The following is a 22,910-nucleotide window of genomic DNA, read 5'->3' as shown; positions in this document are numbered from 1 at the left end:
TAAACTATTTTGTTCCACTTGCCAGACCCAAAGGGGAGACTGTAAGAGCTTCTGGACCATAATTCAAATGGAAAGGCAGATCACTTATCACCCTTCATTTTTTTATATGTTCTTTGCTCTATTCAGCTTTAATGGTGGTGTTTTGGCTGCTCACAGATAAACTAAACCTTTTTCCCCAATACATCAGAGTCTGTCTGTCAATTGCAGGTCTTACAAAGATGGAAACATGTCAGGAATACTTTGGAATTCCTCCGCCACCTATTGCATTTGGTCCACCACTGAAGATGCAAAAAGGGGATGTCATAGAACTGACAAAAGCAGAAGCTGAACAGAACTGGTGGGAGGTGCGTCTTCTGATTTCAGATGCAGTGTGCATTTTTGTGTTGTATCATCTCATTTTGGAGTATCATTTTTGTTGACTGTGTCACATATTTATCATTATAAATAAAATTATTTTTTAAGTAGTGTGGTGCTACACACGATGGATCCTCTGTTTCATGTCACGACTATATAACCCGCTCGAGCCCCACCATCACACCTTGTTATAGGTTACTCACACCTCTGTAGAATAAGCATTAATTTTCTACTGCTTTATGATGGTACACAGGAAAATAGACCACAACTTGAGGATTAATGAGATGAATGTATTATTAAAGGGTAAGCAAATGCAATAAAAAGATAAGCGGGCAACAGAATACGTTAGATGAACTGACGGGCAGGTTACCCTCACTTACTGCCATTAACTTACGCCTCAGTAAGGCTAAGCCTCATTACACTAATCCACACAGTATCCAGAAAAATAGCATCAACCCATGAAAGCATGACTGGCATAAAAGAAACCTTACTGAATTTCTTAGCAATAGATGCTCATACAATGTTCCTGAGTGCACTCAATAGCAGGTGGGTGTGTTACTGGCAAAGGGATACCCCTGTAGGTGACTGTAAAGTACCTTGTGCCTAATTAACAATGTTGTAGGTTTTCATTGGGACCCTTCTGATGTAGCTGTCTCTTGAAGACTGTACACAAAGGATGGCTGATGGGCTGTGAAATAAGGGGCAATCTCAGTAAGCATTAACTGTGGACAACAAGGGGTTAAGCTCGATAGTTCTGCTCACTGCTCCCAGTATACAACAGATCAGGTACAAACAAGTTAATGATCAGTTGTCCCAGAAGTCTCAGTCCGCACAACGGCCCCTTACGGTCAGATCCTTGCAACCAGGTCCTCTCTAAAGTGGTGGTACATAGCAAAAAGCAGACATTAGTCTCCATTCACTTTTATTGCGCTTTTAAAGATTACATATCCCATGATCCACCACTGCACAGCAAATCCTCTTTCTGATGCCCTCATTGGCCTAAATTCTCCTACTCTCTGATTGGTTCAAGTCCACTGCCACAAGGAGGGAGGATTTCACACACAGACCACTCTGCTCACATAGCATGGAAGTTAAGGTTGAGAGGCAACTGCTGCAGCACAATGACGATAGGGAGAGTGAAGTGAAAGGGGAGAGGCACATGCAGTTGGCAGCACACCCAGAAACACTAGCACTGACATGTCACCTTTGGAAGACAAGGAGGTAGCTGCTACCTGTTGCTCAAGCAGTGCCTTTGTCTATCTGGTATCTAATTTAGTCAAGGGCTCATGTGCAAACACTAGTTCAAAGGAAGCGCAAAGTGGTGGCAGCTGCAGCCTTAAGATTTCATATATCATTTTCCAGTTTAGGTTGGAATGGAAGCTAAGCCCTGATTAGTTGGTTAATTGGAATCTATAATGTTCATTACTAAAAAAAAAAAAATCATTATTATTTTGAAATAATTTTTAATCGGTTATTTATGCGGTAAATGTTGCATATCATAATTTCATATATATTTTTCAACTATTAGATGGCTGAGCAGGTTGGGTCTCAGATAAATCAGAAAAGGGACACACCTCCTTCCTCTCTACTAGCAGATGGCAGTGTCTTGACCAATGAGTCAATACAGTTAGCCATAAATGCCTAGTACACACGATCAGAAAATAGGAATATAAATAGCACTTTCAAAGCAATCATATGATAATCTGATCATTAGTACATAGCTTTGGAGAGCCGATCACGACAGGTCATGCGAAATTATCTGAAGGGACAAATGCGAAAATTTTTCTTGTACGATACCTCAACAAATGATTTTAGTTTAATCAGTACAGTATTCATCCAAAAAAATATCGGAAGACCAAGACCCTGCATGCTCTGAAACAAAAGAATACATTATAATACAATACAACACATTACATCACTTCCGAAGTTGTATTCTGTCGTATGAGAATTTTCATAACTTTAGTAACCCCTTCATTTTTAATATAAGACTAGCATGCAAAACAAAACAGGCGATCATATAGCTGATATTCTTATCATGTGTACAAGGCTTTACAACACTTTGTTATTAGCAAACCCAGCATTCTTAGTAAGCAGTTCCATGATTACACCTTATAAAAAAATGGTAAAAAAAAAAAATTATTATACACATAACTATGAAAATAACAATGTTAAAAAACATAATGTTTACTAGTTTTCTCTTGGAAAAAAAAAGCACACAGGAAAGCATACCTGAGAGGTGAACACAACATTGAAAACGTAGGACTCTGTAACATCAGATTCTAGGCAGATGAAAGGAGAAATCTAACGGCTATGGATAACTGTAATTTTATTTTCTGGTTTCACAAACTTAAAAAAGCTCAATTATCTGTTTTAGGGTCGCAATACTTCCACCTACGAGCTTGGTTTCTTCCCATGCAGTCATGTGAAGCCCTATATATCTGTAAGTGATGTTTCAATTGTGAATGAGGTTTTTTTGGTGGACCATGTTACTTATTTATGATTGGTGTTATTATATTGACAATGGTGTCAGTAGGTAAATAGTGCACCACATCCCAGAGATCATTATTATTATTATACGGGATTTATATAGCGCCAACAGTTTATGCAGCGCTTTACAACATAAGGGCAGACAGTACAATTACAATATAATTGAATACAGTAAGAATCAGAGAGCCTCATCTATGAAACCAATTAATGATTGGTGATAGACCTATTTGTAACACTGCCAGTACATGCATTGGGGTTGATTTACTAAAGGCAAAAAGACTGTGCACTTTGCATGTGCAGTTGCACTCATTTTTCCCAGAGCTTAGTGAATGTGGTGAAGCTCTGCTGATTTCCATCATCCAATCATGTGCAAGTAAAAATTCTGTTTTTTTTTCCTTGGACCTGATTGGGCATTCTTTACAAAGTGAAGCTTTGCCATAATTACTAAGCTCTGGGGGAAATGAGTGCAATTATGCTTGCACAGTACACAGGGGGAGATTTAGTAAAACTGGTGTGTGCAAAATCTGGTGCAGCTCTGTATAGAAACCGTTAAGCTTTCAGGTTTTATTGTCAAAGCTTAACTGAACAAGCTGAAGTTAGAAGCCGATTGGCTACCATGCACAGCTGCATCAGATTCGAGTGCACCAGTTTTAGTAAATCCCCCCCACTGTCTATTTGCCTATAGTAAATCAACTCCAATGTGTTAGGTTCCATTGACATACATTTGCAAATTATACAAATGATATGGTTCACATGACAGATGTTAACTGTGGGATTGCCTATTAACATACAGTTTTTGGGCCATTGGGTAAATGCGGACTGTAATAACATGTGTGCCTGTATTATACTACTTCTAATATAGATATTGATATTTTCTCAACAGCATCCATTACCTGATCTCTCATTATATTCTTGGTAAGAGCTTTGTTTATATGGGATTCTAAAGACAGATAAGCATTCATTTTGATTGGAAATATAATGAACGGAAATGATCTTCTGTGCTTTAAAGGTATGCTGGTGGCATGGAAAGAAAAGAAGCAGAAGTATTATTAGCCGGTCGTTCTGATGGGACTTTTTTGGTCAGACAAAGAACAAAGGACTCAGGAGAATTTGCAATAAGCCTCAAGTAAGAAAACTGTTCTACATATTTATCTCATATTAAATTTCCCTTTGGACCTGATAACTAATAGCAGGGCATGTAGCACACCACTCCAAATGATGGAATTTATACAGCATACATACACAGTGCTTTCACATTCATGTACACAACACACATACACATTGCATACACATGCATACAATATACGTACATGTAGCACCCCCTGTGTACATAGTTGTAAATTTGGGTAAATTTAGTTAGGCTCCACTGTAGCCAGGGTTAATTGTTCAGTTAGCTGGCAGACTATGCAGGCTGGGTCTCTGTTGCCCCCCCTGGTTTTCTAGAAGCTCCCTGAAGGTTCTGGAACTTAGTGGGGGCAGAGATCAGGGCCTGAATATCAAGGGATATCTGTCAATCCCTAGGTAAGGATGGCCTAAAAGGTGGGGAGATGACCCTTAAGTATTGAGGAGCCTGGCCATGTGGAGACAGATTCCAGGATCCAGAGGCTTGGAGGGGACCCCTGTGCTGAGGGTCTCTGCCTCCAGGCAGAAAGTGCCAGAGAGAGAGAAGCAATGGGAAGGAAGTAAGTTGAGAAGAAACCCTCACCCCCTTCAGTCTTAGCCAGGCTGGCCTGAGACACCCTGCAAGCACATGGAACATGTTCAGCAGTAGGCCTGACCAGAAGTTACCATCACAGCTAGAGGGCTCCAGGGACGGAGTGAGTAACCTCTGTTTGTTCATCGCCCACAGCCTATAGGGGAAGGCAGCCAGGTTGCAATACCAAGCTAGCCATTCAGGAGGGACAGCTTTGACACCCTGCTTGGGAAGATTTGCTGCTGAAATACCAGTGCTGGGATCAATATTGGAATTGTCGCTAGTCTGTTTGGAGGTAGTCTCCCATAGGATTAGTCTGGAGTTGGACTAAGAAGACAGAGTAGCTGCAGTTGTAAACAAAGATTCTTTTTCATGTCTGTTCTGGGCATTCCATACCTCCCTATACCCTATCCAAGTTGTTTACCCCAATAAATATAAAAAACAAAGCCCTTGGACTGGCTTACTGACTTTGTGTGCCTGCCGAAATTGCGTGTTGCCTGGCTATGAAGGGACCAAAAATCCAGCGGCCCTTAAGGGGGTAGAGCTACATACGCAATGCATACAACTATCCACATGCACACAACATATATACACACTGCATACAACACACTTTACATACGCATGCATGTAAACAGATAAAATTTAACTATTGTCTCTAAAGAAAATGCCAGCATCTTCAGTACCCTTTGTCCTTGCTCTTGCTGGTAAAAAAAAACCTGCGGGCGACAGCAATGTTTATGTTTCCACTGGTGGGGGCAGCTCACCCCCACCTACCCCACTCCCTCCTCTTCTCCTGGCAGCCAGTAAATACAAGGCGCAGCGTGTGTGACTCAGACAAATTCCAGAGATGTAACCATTCCTATAATGACCCAGCAACCGGAGCCAAGATCGGGTATTGCTGGGTCAAATATGGTGAGTTCCAAGGTATGCTGAATTCATGATCTCTTCTTTTCCAGTAGCATCCCTTTGTCCTTTTGCTCCCCAGCACAGACTGCAAAGGCAGTAAATATAGTTAACACAGAGTGACATTTGCCCCCTTAAAGTGATTGTAAAATCTTGTTTTAAAAAACAAAAAAAATAACAAACATGTTATACTTACCTCCTCTGTGCAGTTGCTTTTGCACAGAGAAGCCAAGATCCTCCTCTTCTCGGGTCCCTCTTTGCTGCTCCTGGCCCCTACCTCCTATCGAGTGTCCCCTCAGCCAGCAGATCTCTATGGGGGCACCCGAGCCGAGCTGCAGTTCCGTGTATCCATTCAGACACAGAGTCCCGACCTGGCCCTCCCCCATCTCTCCCCTGATTGGCTGACTGACTTTGATTGACGGCCGTGGGAGCCAATGGCACTGCTGCTGTGTCTCAGCCAAGCAGGAGGAGTGTCCCGGTCGACTTAGACGTTCGTGGACATCACTGGAGAGAGATGGACCTCAGGTAAGTATTAGGGGATACTGGGGGGTTGCTACACACAGAAAGTTTTTTATCTTAATGCATAGAATACATTAAGATAAAAAAAACCTTCTGCCTTTACAACTCCTTTAACTTTTTTACTGTGTTTAGGTTTAACCAGGAAATAAAGCACATGAAAGTAACTGTTCAGGAAGGGATCTGGAGACTCACAGAAAAGAAAGGCTTCAAGGGACTTCCAGTAAGTAAACCACCTTCTACTCTAACATATATGTATAAAATATATCAAAATATATATACACACATGAAATGTAAATATACATATAAAAAAATCACCATAATATATACTAATTCAATAAATTGAATGATAATAATCCCAAATTCATAAAGTCCATGTGCTGTAATATAGAAAAAAAATGATGTAAAAAAAGTGCCAAAATTAATGGTGATGATTAAATAGGAAAATAACAGTGCCCCACTAGCGCAGGGGCGGAGGTTGTAGTGGTGATGTTAGCATGACCATCGGGGCGCTGGATGATTTCTTGTACTTAATGCCTGATTACATATTGTGCTTGTGAGCATATGTCTTTTTATAATAAAGAGTTTTTTGGACATTGCACAATGAGCATTCCTCTTCCTCTCTCTATGTAAATGCTGCTCCATATGTTATGAGCATGCTGCCTTAGCATTTCTGCAGGAGGTGTTTGTGGGGATCTACATTAAGAGGTCATACTGCTATCTAAAACCCTGAGTGATGTTTGGATTGGAGCCGTGTGGCCTATAAGTGAGGGGTGTTCTCACTAAGCTAAAGTTAGACCTGTAATGATGTCATATTATTTGGTAAGATGCTGATTTTATCAGTTTTGAGTGAAGCACTGTTGGGGGATCACTAAAAGCACAAGAATCTTAGGAGGTGCACAAGTGGAGTACTGTTATTTTCCTATTTAATTATCACCATTCATTTTGGGACTTTTTTTTCTCTTTTTTTCTATATCACAGCACATGGAATTTAGGAATGTGGGATTATTATCGTTTAATTTATTGAATTAGTATATATTATGATGAATTTGTTATATGTATATTTACATGTCATGTATGTATATATATTTTGATATTATATTTATTCATTTTTCAGTTTTGGATTGGGATGCATTTGCATTTTTGGTTGTGGCATGGTGGGGTATGGGGGATTTCTGTCCATCGGATCGGGTGCAGGCGCCGCAGTTCTAACTAAGGGAAACTGGCAGTGGAGCCTTGTGGCTTCACTGCCTGTTTCCTACTGCGCATGCGCGAGTCATGTGGCGCTTTGTGAATGGCCAGCTATCTTCTGGGACACACACAGGTCCCAGAAGACAACAGGGGGGCTCGCTGCACAAAAAGGATATGACGTCCTGCGCCGTGGACCGGATGGATCGGAAGTACAGGCTGTACTTCATAAAAAGGTATGTTAAAAGAAAAAAAAAAAATTAATATCCAAAAATGAGGGGTGGAGAGGTGGTCTTTCGTTTAAGACCACTTCTCAAAAGTGGGTGGAACTCCTCTTTAAGAGATGCCTGGATTCTTTCCTAGATACGCTTAATATAATTGGATACCAATATTTATATGTAAAGTTTATCCAGGAAATATCCAATTGCCTCTTGGGGGATCTGGAAGGAATTTTATTCCCCTGCTGGAGCAAGTTGGATCTTGCTTTATTGGGTTTTCTTTTTTGCCTTCTCCTGGATCAACTGTGGGTAAAGGGTTGTGTATATATAGGATTGTATAATTTATTTATTTATTTCCTTCTATTGGTTGAACTTGATGGACTTGTGTCTTCTTTCAACCAGACTAAGTATGAATATAAGGCACTTATATGCACTTTAAATGACAACGTAATATACTTCACCTTTCTTTATATATATGTATTGTTATGTGTAATACAGGGAGTGCAGTTGTTTTGTTGAATATTGATATAATTTGAGGGAGATTTATACTAAGCACAGAATGTTACTTTACAATGTATAAAATATTGGCTGAACATGTTAGATTGCAGACTCCACTTGTAGTAAGAGCCCTTGCACACTGGGGCGGGGGGCGGCGTCGGCGGTAAAACGCCGCTATTATTAGCGGCGTTTTACCGTCGGTATGCGGCCGCTAGCGGGGCGGTTTTACCCCGGGCTAGCGGCCGAGAAAGGGTTAAATACCACCGCAAAGCGCCTCTGCAGAGGCGCTTTGCCGGCGGTATAGCCGCGCCGTCCCATTGATTTCAATGGGCAGGAGCGGTAAAGGAGCGGTATACACACCGCTCCTTGACAGCTCCGAAGATGCTGCTAGCAGGACTTTTTTTACCGTCCTGCCAGCGCATCGCTCCAGTGTGCAAGCCCTCGGGGCTTGCACACTGGAATGAAAGTAGCGACACTTTCGGGGCGGTTTGCAGGCGCTATTATTAGCGCAATAGCGCCTGCAAACCGCCCCAGTGTGCAAGGGCTCTTAGGGTATTTAGTTTGTGAATGAACAGGAAGCCAGAGAGTGCTTCTTATTAATTTTTCTCCAATGCAGAAGAGGCTGCAGAGAAAGGGATTGTATAATCTATGTCCCCACTCCCTTTCTCTGTGCCAAAAGTGAGACATCAGGGGTCTATTTGGAACTCTCTCACCTAAGACCCCCAACAGCGTTGTAAAAAATATAACAAATAATTAAAAAAATGTAAATAAAATAATAAAAAAATTAATACAGGGGAAAAGAGGGGCAGTGTGTAGAGAGGGTGGGACAGTGTGTACAGGGGTGCATTTAATTTGGTATAATTCCTTGGTTGTGTTTATTTGTTATTTCTAATCAGACTAAAAAGGCACACCAGCTTTTTGCCACGGTGTACGTACTGCGCCACAGGTCACCATCTCCCTAGTAGGGGCCCCAGTGCATTACTTTTGTTACTATTAAGATGGCACTAACTGGAGGTGAGGATTGAAATTGCTTCATTCGCTGCGACAACAAAAAAAAAACAGCCCAGTGGGACAGGCCTTCAATAAGCCAGCCATGACTGTAGAATGAGGCAAATTTCAATCCTCAGCTCCGTGGCGGATTAGGAGGGTGCCACTGGGAAGGAAAAGAGCGCATAGAAGCTGGCCCTATTAAAGGCACACTTCTTGGCTCACTGCTCCTTTCCTGGCTGTGCCCCTCTCCTAATCCACTATGGAAGTGAGGTTTGAAATCACCTCATTCACACCTCACCTATGCAGTGATTGTGTAGGCCTTCATACTATGTGTGCAACACCACATGCAATGTTAAGACCAAATGTCAGCCCTCATTCACTCACTGATACTGGGCACAGGCCAGCCAATCAGCCGTATTGCTACCCAGATGGAGAACTCTTTTGGGTGGGCACCAAACTGAGTGTTTGCCCTGGGTGAAAGAATGTCTAGCTTCGCCTCTGCCCCATGCTGTTAGGTTATTAGTCAAGTTTATTCTTGTATAAACTTTGACAGTCATGCCTTTGTTGACATTTTCCAAGTTCAGCAAACTGTCTGAGTTTCAGTCCATGTATGGGCACCCTGGTTGTACACAAGTCGATCTACTAGCCTGTTGGGTTTTTCCCAAACGATTAGTGCTGTTGGTTATAGCCGGCAACACTAATCATTATGTTTTGCCGGCAGGGTAGGCTCCCTGCTTGCAGAACATAATAGCATTGTGGGAGGGATTCCCCCCATCAACGCTCACTGTGTTGATAGGGGAATCAAGCATTTTTTTTCCCTTCCACTTGAGGAAGGAAAGAAAAATTGCATAATCTATGGCCTGCCTTAGATGGTGCGAATCTTGGCCGGTTCAGCAGGAACATGCCGAGGTTCGAAACGTTAATGGGCAAGCTGAATGTACCAAGTTGTTTGATCAACTTGAGTACAACCAGCCTGCCGGATTCTCTTGCACTCATTGCTAGCAGCGCCTATAGGTGCTAGCGATAATCACTTCCTTTGCCCGCCCACCCGCCAGGAGAAGAGAATGATCGTACAGGAGGGATTCCGGCATCAACACTGTCTGTGGTTGCAAGAAAGATTTTCGCTCCGTGTATGGCCGACCTTAGTGGTACAGCTACAGTGCAAGATATAAGCATTACCAATCACATGAAATGGGACCATTATGAGGTTAACAAATACTGTGACTCAGTCTAAACACTAAGACATGGTCCATTTAAGTTTGCATTGTGTAACTCAGCCTAACAGCAAGGTTGACATGATGACTAAACTGTTAAATAGACACTACCTTCACTGATATATATGTATATGTTTCTTGCAGGAATTGGTTGGGTTTTACCAACATAACTCATTAAAAGATTGCTTTAAGCTTTTGGATACACTGCTTCAGTTTCCTTTCAAAGAACCAGAAAGGAAAGAAACCTCTAGAATGGCAGCAGATGGTATGTAAAAACATATTTCTTATTTATGGCAAATGGTTCACACGACAGATAACTGGGAAGACAGCCAGCAGACACAAAACTGTTGGAGTAATCCTTATTTAAAACAACTGAAGACATCAAGTCAATCAGTAGATCATCATGGGCTTTATTGTTTGTTTTTTTGTAATTTCATGCAGCTAGATTAGTCAATCTTCTCTAGTGATCCGAGGAAAACAACTGCAGTCTTTTATCACATTATTCTGTACCCCACACTCTCATGCCTGGAGTGTGGGGTAAGGCTGTTTGGGTACAAAATGCAGCTTGTGGTTAAAAACAGAACACCCTAGTCATCATTTTTACTGGTCCAGTGTATAGTACATGTGATATTATGTTTAATTTAAAGAGTTACTAAACCCACTACAGTAAATCAGTCTGTATATGCAGTAAAACAGTGGTCATCAACCCTATCCTCAGGGCCCACTAACAGGCCAGGTTTGCAAGATAACTGAAATACATCACATGTGATATCATTTGCTGCTCAGTGATTGCAGTATTCTAGTCTGCATCTCCCCAAGGTAATACATAAAATCTGGCCTGTTAGTGGGCCCTGAGGACAGGGTTGATGACCACTGCAGTAAAGCATTATTGTTATACTCACTGTGGAATAAAGGGGTTAATTCTCCGCATTGTGTAAAAAGGCTGTTTGATCCTGTCTTCTCTGATCCTCCTTCCACTGTCCCCTAATAATTTCCTGATAACACAGAGTCTTTGGAGTCAGGCTGCACACGCTCAGTTTGGTAGGATGCATGTGATCAGCACAGGGCCAATCAGCTGTCCAGATACAGAGTCAGGGGTCTTGAAGTCTTATAGGACAGTCAGAAGTCTCCTCCTACAAGCTTTAACCAGCAGTTCTTGGCTGGACACCGATAGAAGTCACAAGACTGCTATTAACTGTTGATGAGAAAACGTATTTAGCAGTTTATATTTACTAAAATAATTGCATTTCCATGTCCTGTGTACTGTGGGAGACCAGATATTGTTATGCAGGGTCCTAGGTTTAGTAACACTTTAAGCTCAACTTTTTTTCTCAGTGTTGTTTCAAAACTTGCCCACTTTTATAACTAATTTAAATTCCCATGTTATTAAAAAATTGTAATAGGTTTAGAGGGACTCAACCTAGCAGTGGAAGCATGGCCCCAATTCAACTGTAGGTTCAGAGAAAGACACACGCAAGAATCTCAGTAAATGGGAATGGATGGCCTGTTGTAGATGAAATATTCAACATTAATATGTTGGCTGTAGAACAAAAAGGCACAAGTATGGGAAATTATTGTTGCCTTTTTGTGGAGGGTTGGTTGGGTTGGCTTCAATTGATACATTGCCATATGTAGTGAAGTAAACCCCTTTAAGCATATTTAGGCCTCTTGCACCCGATACTCCTGTTTGAGCATCTACTTTTTCAGTTTTTGTTTATGTATTTGTGTGCAATTTCACGCGCACTTATTTCACGTATTCTCACACTTTTGCTCTGCACTATATGTAAATGGGCATTTGTGTCTTAGTTTGTCTTAGTTTTGCAGTGGGAACAGGTGTATTGATGTTGACTGCAATAGATAAGAGAGAGAGAGAGTAGCGCCTCTAGTTAAAACTGCTTTATGCAATGCGGTAACAAATACAATAGCCACTTACATATCAGCAAGGAACGATGCTCTCTGTGAGTCAATGGCTAGAGGCAGGCTGCAGATGGAGCACAAGCTGGTGAGAAGCCGGTATTCCGTGGCTGCAAGTGAGGGCAGAGAACCGGGATGGAAACCGCCACTCATGCAGGGAAGGAACGGGCAATAATCTCTTGTCGCATATTTTTTCTGAGTACACTCGACTATTCCCCCATTTTAGTCCCCTCTTTAACACTAAATACTATATATTAAATAAAAATTGTCCTCATATTTCCATAAATGTTGCTGTTTCACATATGGTGAATGCGGGTACCTGCATACCTACATATATTGAATTTATTTTAAAATTATTACTACTCATAAATTCATATTGTGCACCTAGTTGCCAGCTAGAAGTTTGGTTTTCAGCCAAAATTTCTTTGGTCATCCCCGTTATATATTGTCTTATCCAGTAATGATTAATTATTACATCTTATTTTATGTCAATTTCGTTCTTAATATTAATTTTACATTATTATCAACAATTGTTATTTATTTTATTCACTCATACTTTTATCTTTCACATATTATCTTTATTTTGATTAATCTTCTATTTTCATTATGACTTTGATTCCTCCTTATATTATTGTTCACAATATGTGTATCAACGTTATGTTATTTTGGGAAGGTCAGTGAATTCCCTGTCATACTTTTAATATTAATTTTATTATTACTGTTATCTTATTTTATTTTCATTGTCACCGCCATATTTTTAATCTCTATTTGTACAGTTATATCTTGTTATAGATAATTGGCTTTATCACACTTTGTAACACCTACAGTAGATTTGTTAATGCCATACTTAGAGCTCTTTTGTTTTAGCCACTAGTGCATTGTCTTGTAGCCGGCACACATATAAGCTCTCCCATCTATGTCCTATCATTACACTTGAGAAAGGAGCGCGCATGCGCCCCACAGCCGCTGCGCATGCTCTGAAACGCGTTGGGTTTCCATCCACCCGGCTGACGTCACACGCTGATTCAGCGAGCTGCCCGTTCCTTCCCTGCATGAGCGGCAGTTCCCATCCCTGTTCTCTGCCCTCGCTTGCAGCCATGGAATACCGGCTTCTCACCAGCTTGTGCTCCATCTGCAGCCTGCCTCTAGCCATTGACTCACAGAGAGCATTGTTCCTTGCTGATATGTAAGTGGCTATTGTATTTGTTACCTCATTGAATAAAGCAGTTTTAACTAGAGGCGCTACTCTCTCTTTTTCTCATGGATGACTCCGAGTTAGCTTCACTCCTAAGAAGAGCTGCCCTGTGCTGACTGCGATACTACCTTCTTCCTTAAGAAGCCATCTACAGCTTTTCAAAGACCTATCTATGGCCCCATTGTTTTATGCACCATTTTAGAATGTCCTAGAGCTGTTCCTGCCTTACTGTTGTGGCCCATCAGGTATTCCTAGCGCCTTTCTTATATATTTTTTTTTGTAATAGATAAGAGGATGAAATACTTTGGATCAGCTCGAGCACGTTATGACTTCTGTGCGAGAGACAGAACTGAACTAAGTTTAAAGGAAGGAGATGTCATCAAGATTCTCAGCAAGAAAGGACACCAAGGATGGTGGAAAGGTGAAGTTTATGGCAAGGTAAGATAGTTTCTATGCATGACAAAGCTTTTAGTAGTAGAATGAGGATCACTTGGCTATATTTTAGTTTGCAATGTATAGTAATTAATCCCAACCAATCAACTTTAACGTTCAGTTAGTACTCAATTGATGAAGAGGGATATGTAATTGTACAGTATATTTTACCACACTTAAATATGACCAGTAAACATGTATCAGACCACTGTTTAGCATGTCCTCTCCATGTTCAATATGCATTACGCCACTGCATAGTGTCATACTATTATCCCCTCTAAGTTCAGTATGCATCAGACTATTGTCCTCTCCTCATCAGTGTGCATCAGACCACTGTCCCCTCCAAGTTAAAGCTGAATTCCAGTTATTGGAAGTTATAGTTACATTGCTCCAGCTTGGGCCAATATACATGTACAGTATGTGCCATACCTGTGGCATCCCTCTGGAAGCCGGAAATCACTGTAGTAGTTACTGCTACTACAGTTATCTCCACTAGCTTCTGGGTCCTGTACTGGCTCCCTGCTGCATTTTGACCACAAGTTACCTGAAATTCATCTTTAAAGCAGAACTTCACATAAAATCAGAAGTTCTGCTAACTTTACTCCTCCTCCCCCCTCTGCCATTAATGGAAATCAATTTTTTTTTCACAGGACGAGTACCTAGTTTTGACAGCTACCCGCTCCCAGGCAATCCGAGCAGAAGTTCGCCCTGCCCCTAACCTCCTGGGACACAACACAGATCCCAGGGGGCTGCAGGTCCATTCAGAAAGTGCAGCGTGACTCACAAAGTAGGTAGCTGGCTCTGAGCCAGTAGGGAGTCACAGCCAACTTCCCACACTTGAGTTCCCGGTACTTGTTTATTAAAAGTCAACAGCTACAGTATTTGTAGCTGCTAACTTTTAATTTTTCTGAGTTCCTATTTAAGTATGTATAAGACTCTTGTCTGCTTCAATTTTGTGCTCATCAGATCACTGGCTACTTCAAGTTTAGTATGCATCAAACTATTTTCCTCTTCAGTTTTCATATGAACCAGCCTTACTGACTACTGAGTTCAGTAGACATTAGACCACTGTCCCCTCGGAATGCATCAGACAATTGTCCCCTCCATGTTCTGTATGAACAAGACTATTCCCCCTTCTAAACTCAGTAAACACCAGACCACAGTCTGCTCTAATTTTAGTATTACCAAATAGGTTATCTAGGACTGGACTGCCCACAGGATTAACTAATCTTGTAAACCATCAATCCTCTGGATTTATGGTTGATTTCGAATTAATTAGCAGTATGATGTTCCTTTTCAAGCAGGGTTGAACCCTATCACTTCTAGATTTCTGAGCTTTAACACAAAATTGTGCAAAACATCTGTGTATTTGTTAATATCATGACTTTCATTATTTTTCCAGATCGGTTGGTTCCCCTCAAATTATGTTGACGATGACTTTTCGGAGTATTGTTAAATGACTAAAAAAGGGACAGAATATGCAGCAAAACTGAAAATAGAATAATTATTTTGTAAAGTATTTAAGGAGTTGCTGTAATGATATGCATATGGAGATCAAGCTTGTTTGTGAAATGGCATGACGTGAATATGTGAAGGATTATGAAGACTTCTCCCTGCTGTTGCCATTCAGCTAATGCCTTGGACTCCTAAGAACACCATCAAGTTTTACATTTTTGTCCATCTTCATAAAGTACTAGCTTTAAGTTATAAGCTGACTTTTTTTTTACAATCTATATATAGAAAGCAAAGCTTACCTCTCAAGACATAGTTTAATTACAACTCCACCTTTGTTGAAACAATTCTCTCCATGGCAATTATATGCTTTGCAAGGATTTATTACATGCTTCATTCCTGGAGTTAATGAGACAGGCCAACCAGCAACCTAATAAAACTCACTGATAAGTGAGAGAGTCTGAATACGCTAATCATTTAATCAAGCCTAGTGGTGTATTGAGAGACATTTCATCTACAGAACCCTTGCAGCTCCATTGTCAACTACTGTCAGAGATAAAAGGATCACAGTAAAAAAGGACAGGACAGGGAATGCCTGTAATTTACCTCAAGTTCTGTGCAGTCCCCCAGGAAAAACTGTGAGCCAATCACATAAGCAGGAAATATTTCTCAAGTTGCTCTGACAAACACTGTAAAAAGAATGTATTTGGAGCTCTGCTTGCAGGAAGTAAAATGTCACATTTGGTCATTTTTTTTGAATATCCTAGGTGGATGAAGATGGCAAGGAATGAGTCATTGACAAGATTTAATTGCTAAAGAAGCCACTGTATGTTATAGTCATTTTTAACGATGCTTCAGTTTTCAGTTGGAGGTTAGAGAGATGTTTCTTGTGCCATCCCTGACAGAGGTAAACACTGTAACCCAAACGTTTTTAGCAAACAGTTTCGCTGGTATGTTCAAGACAACACTGCGCCTACCCTATACTTAGCTCTCTTTACCAGCAAAAGAGACCACTTTCAGAGTTAAAGTTGTGGTAAAGGCAGCAGGATTTTTATCTTAATGCATTCTATGCATTAAGATAAAGAGCCTTCTGTGTGCAGCAGCCCCCTTAATACTTACTTGAGGTCCATCTAGATCCAGCGATATTGCAGGAGTGTCTTGGCTGCCGGGACACCAATTTTATTGGCTGAGAAAGCAGTGCGGCGCAATTGGCTTTGCTGCTGTCAAAATCAGTCAGCCAGGAAATGAGGAGAGAAAGGGGGTGAGGCTGGGCCACTGCTCAATGTCTGAATGGACACAGGGAGCGGTGACTCAGCTTGGGTGCCCCTAACCAAGGTGCTTACTGTGGGGGCATCCAACGGGGGGAGGGGCCAGGAGCGCTGAAGGGGGACCCGAGAAGAGAAGGATCTGGGCTGCTCTTTGCAAAACCAACTGCACAGAGGAGGCAAGTATAACATGTTTGTTTTGTTTTTTTAAAACAAGACTTTACAATTACTTTAAAGCTGAACCCCAGGGAGATTTAAAAAAAAAACACACACAAAACACCAAATTGTGCCTGCATTTATTTAAAAAAAAAAATAATTCAAGTGTATTTTTAAAAGAGAAGTATGTTTTTTTTTTTTTGCAGTTTTATACTTACCTAGGTGGATGCAGCATCAGTCCCCCGCCACCTCTGCACTGAGAACTGGTTGATCAACCACCAATGGCTCAGTTCTCACAGTTCCCCCGCGCAGAGAGCTGCTGACTGTCAATAAGCAACTCTCTGCCCCCCGCCCTGCGCTCACTGGAGCACCGAGCTGTGGAAGGGTGGCCGTCTCAGGCTCTCAGTGGCCCGCTGAGAGGCTGAGATGGGTATCAGTCCAGGCACCTGGCGGATCCAGACTTTGTCGTGATGACGCAGTGCCTGGACCATTTCCTGTGACATCAGCAGAGAGTGGACTTCAGCCTGCTCTCTGCTGAAAACGGGTCACAGGAGTGCAAAACGAATTGCACTCCTGTGACTCATAGGAGAAGCCCAGTCAAACAAGCTCAGGCTGGGCTGGCTTCTCCTTTAAATGCAACTAGTAGTCTAAGTACCTGAATTTTTTACTTGGTATCTGTCTTTTGCATCCTCTGTACAGCAGAGCTAGTACCAGGAAGCAGCACAAGGGTCCAAACAGCTGTGTTGCATTATTCATGCACTAACAAGGAACATTGTGGTAGATAGAGAGACTGACAGATTAGCTAATTGTATGTTGTTTCTCCTTCACTATTCAATCAGTGGTTGGGGACAGGGATATTTATCTATTAAAAAAATCTACCATTCTGACATTACTCTGTCAAAACTGTTATAATCTGACAACTGTTCAGCAAGAAATCGCATTTGGAAGTGCTTATTAAAGAATATTTCCAATTTGGTGGTGATCACACTGTGCTCTCCATGAGACAGTTTCTCATCCGTGGCCAGCCTTATACACTAAGGCCCGGATCACATACATGGTACGGTACATTCCATTTTAGATGTGTTTTAGGTGCATTATCAGTGAACTCTATAGAACATGTGTTTTGATAAAAGTGCAGCATTCGGGACTTTTTTTTTCCCCTTGTTCGGTTAGTTTTTATTAAAGAGTTTTAAGTATCCAAGTTGTATTTGCTTTTTGTAACAAACCAAGGTTTACTTTAAAAGTAGTATTTATTAAAGAAGGAAGAGAAATTGACCAAGGAGAGGTCCTAACATAAAGATAATTAAGGGAAGTAAAAAAGGGAAGAGGTCAGGGATAGGAAGTGGGATCTGGCCAAAGGAGAGTCTCAAAGGCTAGGTAGTATAGAAAAGATAAAGAGAATGTTTGTTAAAGTTAAAAAGACAGTGATCAAAGTCTGCAGGTAATAATTGGGTGGCCCATGGTTCCTAGTCCCATTGGAATCTTGCCTTGCAAGATGACTGTCAATTTCCCATTAATTAGTGTCAAGTGCATCCTGGATTTATCTACTGCAACATCTGTAGTATTGGAGAGCCATACCTTCACTATTGTTTTTTTCACAGCTGTCAGACATGTAAACTGGCATTTGGAGATGGTTTCAAGTTAAGGAGAGGTTCAAGGGAATAGTCTGTTTAAAAAAAAAAAAATCATACACAGGATTTATTATATCTGTGGCAAAAAACTATGAACAATGGGGCAGGTGACTGTCCACCAGGCGTGTAAAAAATGAGCCTGTATCTAAACAGCCTTGGAAACATTTAGTGGGGTCACCAGGAAATATTTGTGCTAATCAGCGAGGTGCCATGTACAGGTATAGTATTGCTTTCCACTGCGGGTGCATTAGTGAGTAAGATTTGATGGTGTACAAAATTTGGGTCTAGTTGTCATGTTCAGACATGGGAAATATACTTGGGAAAATGAGGAGGGGAGGGATTATTTAGATATTGGAGTACTATAATGTAATGAGATCATCCCAAGCAAATAAGCCACATTTTTACAGTTGGATACAGAGGATGAGTGTTTGTCTTTCACCTGAAAGATGAACTGCTGAAAACAGTGTTTCATTTGCAAGTATCTGGATTTTTTGTTTTTGTTTAAAGGCACTGCGCAGGCATGAATAGAACTGAAGAGCCTAGAGTACCATCTACGCTCAGTTCATTCATAAAGCTGACTCATTACTCTTCCAGTCACACCTTGTATCTGATGGTTGTTAAGGATGAAAGTACAACAGGAATATGTCAAAATAAACAATTATATGCATCTCCAACTACTTAAGGAAACCAGAATAATGTATTTTACAATAGAGACAACTGGATTCCAAACTACTATCAAAAGCAAATTTACAAGCCAAATGTACTTGTGATTTACAAATGTTTTTTATAAAGATTACCTCAAGGAATCATTCAGGTCTGAATATTATTTTCAGCGTGTTACAAAAAGTATAGCATGCTCCTTTTAGTTTAGACCATCATAGGAAGGTTTAATATGTAAAAGGGGCCCTTGAATGCAGTATAACACTGGATAGCTCTATATCAAGTAGTTTTCCTTTAGTTTCTGTTCAAGCAGCTATTCCTGCCAAATGAAGTCTAGCTGCCCAATCACAAGGCAGTTGCATGATTACAGCTTGGTCAAGTTTTTCTGCTTATGGTGGGGCAACACAGACCAATCTAGGAGATAACACACCTAGCAGATGAGGTTATTAAACCTGTTCAATGATTTCTCCCAAGATCTGTCAAGTAGAGAAAGCAGCAGGAACTTAAAAACCTTAGGCTGTCTACTAATCCAGGTAACTGCCAACTCATGTCCTTGATGACATGTTTTAAAGAGTGGTGGCTTAATGGAAAGCCAACCTTTTTCATTTTAGATCAAATGGAACCTGTCGGGTTATTATTGCTGTTATGTTTCAGCTGGATAAACTCCTCACTGGTGACCATTGTCTCTGGTGCAGAACGTAATGGGAAAGCCAACATTTTTTATTTTTTTTTTTTTATTTGAGTGGGCAAAGGATGTGAGGCTAAACCTTCCAATGTGGAAACCAGTCACAGGGACAACTGTCTATCAATATAAGTCCTATTTCCAATTGTAGCCAAAACTGAAAAAAGGCTTCACATACACTAAAAAAAAGCATCATGGACCCCAGTATTTTAAGCCCCCCGTATCCTCAAGAGATGCACTCTCCACCCACATTAATGGATTTATCAATGCCCCAGCCTTAGTGGACAGTGCAAGAAAGAATGCCCCAACGTTGGTGGGCAGCTGAAAGAAGAATGCTCAGTGTTGGTGGTTAATGTTCCACACAGCTGGCTCTGCATCAGATGATGGCATCAACATTTGATAGGTGCGAGATCAGATCATCAGAGCCTAGTACACAGCTGCCAAATGCCATGCAGCATTCAGCCTGTGTGTATTTCAGCCTGCGTGTACTGCAGCCAGGCTGGCTTTTGTCAAAGGAGCATGATCAAGAAGAAAGTCTGCTGACCGGTTCCCAATCAGCCCTCTCAGTCAAGGGCCATACCCCTGTCAGAACACAATAGCACAGCAGGGGATCGCTGTCCTAATATCAGATATTACAGTGGCTCCTTCTGAGCGGTCAGGTTTTTGTTCAGCCCTACCGAGTTGAATGAAAAGAAAAAAAACTAGTGTGTATGAGCTTTTAGGGGGACCTGCTCAGCATATTTACCACAGAGGGTTCCAGTACTTAGCTGCCTAGTGGCAGCAGGTGATAATATTCCAAAGAGGGTGTAGACCATTTTCTCCGCTGCTTTTAACCCCCTGTTCACATCGGGGTAATGTCACATACCAAATCACAGCCTATTGCCTGCAACGGCACCGTCCGAATCTGTGCGACACTGACTTTGCAGCACTACACCGATTTTCTAAATTAGTTCCTGCACTACTTTTGGCAACTTCAGGGGTAATTTCAATACACATCTGTACATGAACAGACACAGATGTCTTTCAAACAGCCCCCAAACTCACAATGACATGTAGGGTTTCAAACCTGCTTCTAATGTAAATGCACCCTATAGGCTAAGTTCATGGTTTGAATAAAATGCACTATGCAGTCAGGCACTACTCATAAAATATATTTAGCAGTTTCGAAAAAATATATAATCTAACTGCCAAGCCTGTAGGCCATTTGCAGCGCTCCCAAAGCCCTGGAAGAAAAACTCCCATATTGCTAACATTTTTTTCCCCCTTCTGAAAAGTTGACAAGCTGTGGCATACATTAGGCACTCACCTCCAGCATCACAGGAGCTAGTGCTCACCCTTATTCTAAAGCCACGCATGCATGTTGCATGGGCTCCAGCTATAGCAGCAGTAGCTGAGCTCAGTATTGTTTTGCAGTGTGCTTCCTGCCCTGCCCTTCTCACATGCAGCTGTTGAACAAGGGAACAGATCGAAATGGAAAAAATGGAATCGCGCTAAGGAGGAGACCGGTGTTTTGCTCCCAAAATTACTGGAAGTTTTAAACGGGGCCGTGGTGGAAGGTAGATTGCCCATGTCCATGACAGAAGCCACTATTATAATTTTGTTGAAAGAAGGGAAGAATCCGTTAGAAGTATCCTCCTATAGACCAATCTCACTCCTATGTACAAATATTAAGATCCTGGCAAAAGTCCTAGCAAATAGGTTAAAAAAGATAATTGCTAAAGTATTACATTCGGACCAAACAGGTTTTATACCGGATAGATCGGTAAGCGTGAACATCAGGCGTGTCTATGGTAATGTACAATTACCTACAGAGAAGGGGGGGAATAGAGCCATTTTATCTTTAGATGCAGTCAAGGCTTTTGATAGCCTTGAATGGCATTATTTGTGGAAAGTACTGTCAGAGTTTAAATTCAGTCCTAATTTTGTGAAATGGCTGAGAATTTTATATGACAAACCAAGAGCTAAAGTCAGGGTCAATGGGGAGTGCTCCGCGTGGTTCCAGTTGGGGAGGGGGACGAGACAGGGGTGTCCTTTATCGCCCCTGCTCTTCGCCCTCGCAGTGGAGCCACTGGCAGTAGCTTTAAGAACGTCACAAGAGTTTTGTGGGTTTAGAAGAGGGAGCGAGGAAGAGAAAGTCGCAATGTATGCGGATGATATTCTGCTATTTTTGGAGGATACACAGTCCTCACTGTTAGCAGCTATGAAACTGATTAAAAAATTTGGTAATTTCTCCGGTTTAAAAATCAACTGGGAAAAATCTTCACTCCTGCCGATAGACCCCCTGGTAGACCCGCTTCCGAGACAGGTAGATTCAATAAGGGTGGTAAATCAAATGAGGTATTTAGGGGTGAATATAACAAAAGACCCGGGACAGTACATAACAGGTAATATGGTACCACTAATGGGGAAGTTAAAGCAAAAGAGTCGGGTATGGGGCAGTCTTCCCCTCTCGGTCGCCGGTAGATGTAACCTTATCAAGATGATATGGATGCCGCAAATTCTATTCGTAATACACAATTCTCCTGTCTGGATCCCAAAACATTGGTTTAAAAAGATGGACAGTTTATTCAGAGAATTAATCTGGAGGAATGGAGTGGCAAGGATTGGTCTGCGGGTGCTTTGACGGCCGAGGGAGGAGGGAGGCCTGGCCCTACCGGACCCCTGGAGTTATTTTTTGGCAGCCCAAATGCAGTTCATGAGAGGCAGCAACCTGCCTGAAGTGAGGGCAGGAGGCAGCGGTATATGGCTAAACAACAGTGGTCATGATACAGTTGTGGAATCAGTGGAGGCAGAATCTTTTGTGCATAGCTGTCCCACAACTCAGTTAATGATTAGAAGTTGGAAGACCGTGAAGGCCGTGTTAGGGTATACGGGGTTCTCTGAGTTTTCTCCAATATGGAATAACAAAAATTTAAAAGAGCTTATAACATTGGGGAAAATAGAGGAGTGGGATAGGAGAGGTATCCATTGCTTGGCACAGCTGTATTGGGCGGGGAGACTGAAGTCATTTCAAGAGCTAAGAGAGGAGTTTGCAGTCCCCAATAGGCTATTTTTTGGATATCTGCAAGTGAGGCATGCCCTGGAGACACAATTCAGAGGAAAGGGGATAGAGTGGAACAAAATGCCTTTGTTGAGAAAAGTGGTAAACAATAGTGGCTCGGGAGGGCTGATCTCAGAAATGTACAGGGGCATAAATATGGCAGGGCGGGAGGGGGTAGTGGAGTTGAAGAAAAGAGCCAAATGGGAGGAAGAGATTGGTACTATTACGGAGGCACAGTGGAAGTATGTTCTAGCATTAGGGCCTAGGATCTCTCTGTCACCGGCACAAGGGGTATCCCATTTGTATCTGGTCTATAGACTATACTATACTCCAGAAAAACTATTTAGGTTTGGAAGGAGGCAAGATGCGAAATGTCAACGTTGCGGGGACGGGAGAGGGGACCTGATGCACATGTTCTGGCG

The 22,910-nt window shown here is 41.6% G+C and overlaps 1 protein-coding gene across 1 annotated transcript in view; it reads left to right on the top strand.

Moving 5' to 3' along the window:
- VAV1 (vav guanine nucleotide exchange factor 1) overlaps positions 1-17,672 on the top strand; it is a 150,047-nt gene extending 132,375 nt beyond the window's left edge. The window contains exons 20-27 of the mRNA XM_073615306.1: positions 208-344; positions 2,729-2,794; positions 3,725-3,756; positions 3,851-3,967; positions 6,089-6,176; positions 10,206-10,326; positions 13,457-13,608; positions 15,005-17,672. Of these exons, the coding sequence (XP_073471407.1) occupies positions 208-344; positions 2,729-2,794; positions 3,725-3,756; positions 3,851-3,967; positions 6,089-6,176; positions 10,206-10,326; positions 13,457-13,608; positions 15,005-15,058 (767 nt within the window). The 3' untranslated portion in view covers positions 15,059-17,672. The remainder of the gene's footprint in view (positions 1-207; positions 345-2,728; positions 2,795-3,724; positions 3,757-3,850; positions 3,968-6,088; positions 6,177-10,205; positions 10,327-13,456; positions 13,609-15,004) is intronic.
- Positions 17,673-22,910: the final 5,238 nt, after the last annotated feature.

This window comes from Aquarana catesbeiana, linkage group LG02 (genome assembly GCF_042186555.1).
Source record: "Aquarana catesbeiana isolate 2022-GZ linkage group LG02, ASM4218655v1, whole genome shotgun sequence".
NCBI lineage: Eukaryota > Metazoa > Chordata > Amphibia > Anura > Ranidae > Aquarana > Aquarana catesbeiana.
Note: the sequence above shows the minus strand (reverse complement) of the source record. Positions and strands in the feature narration are given on the sequence as shown.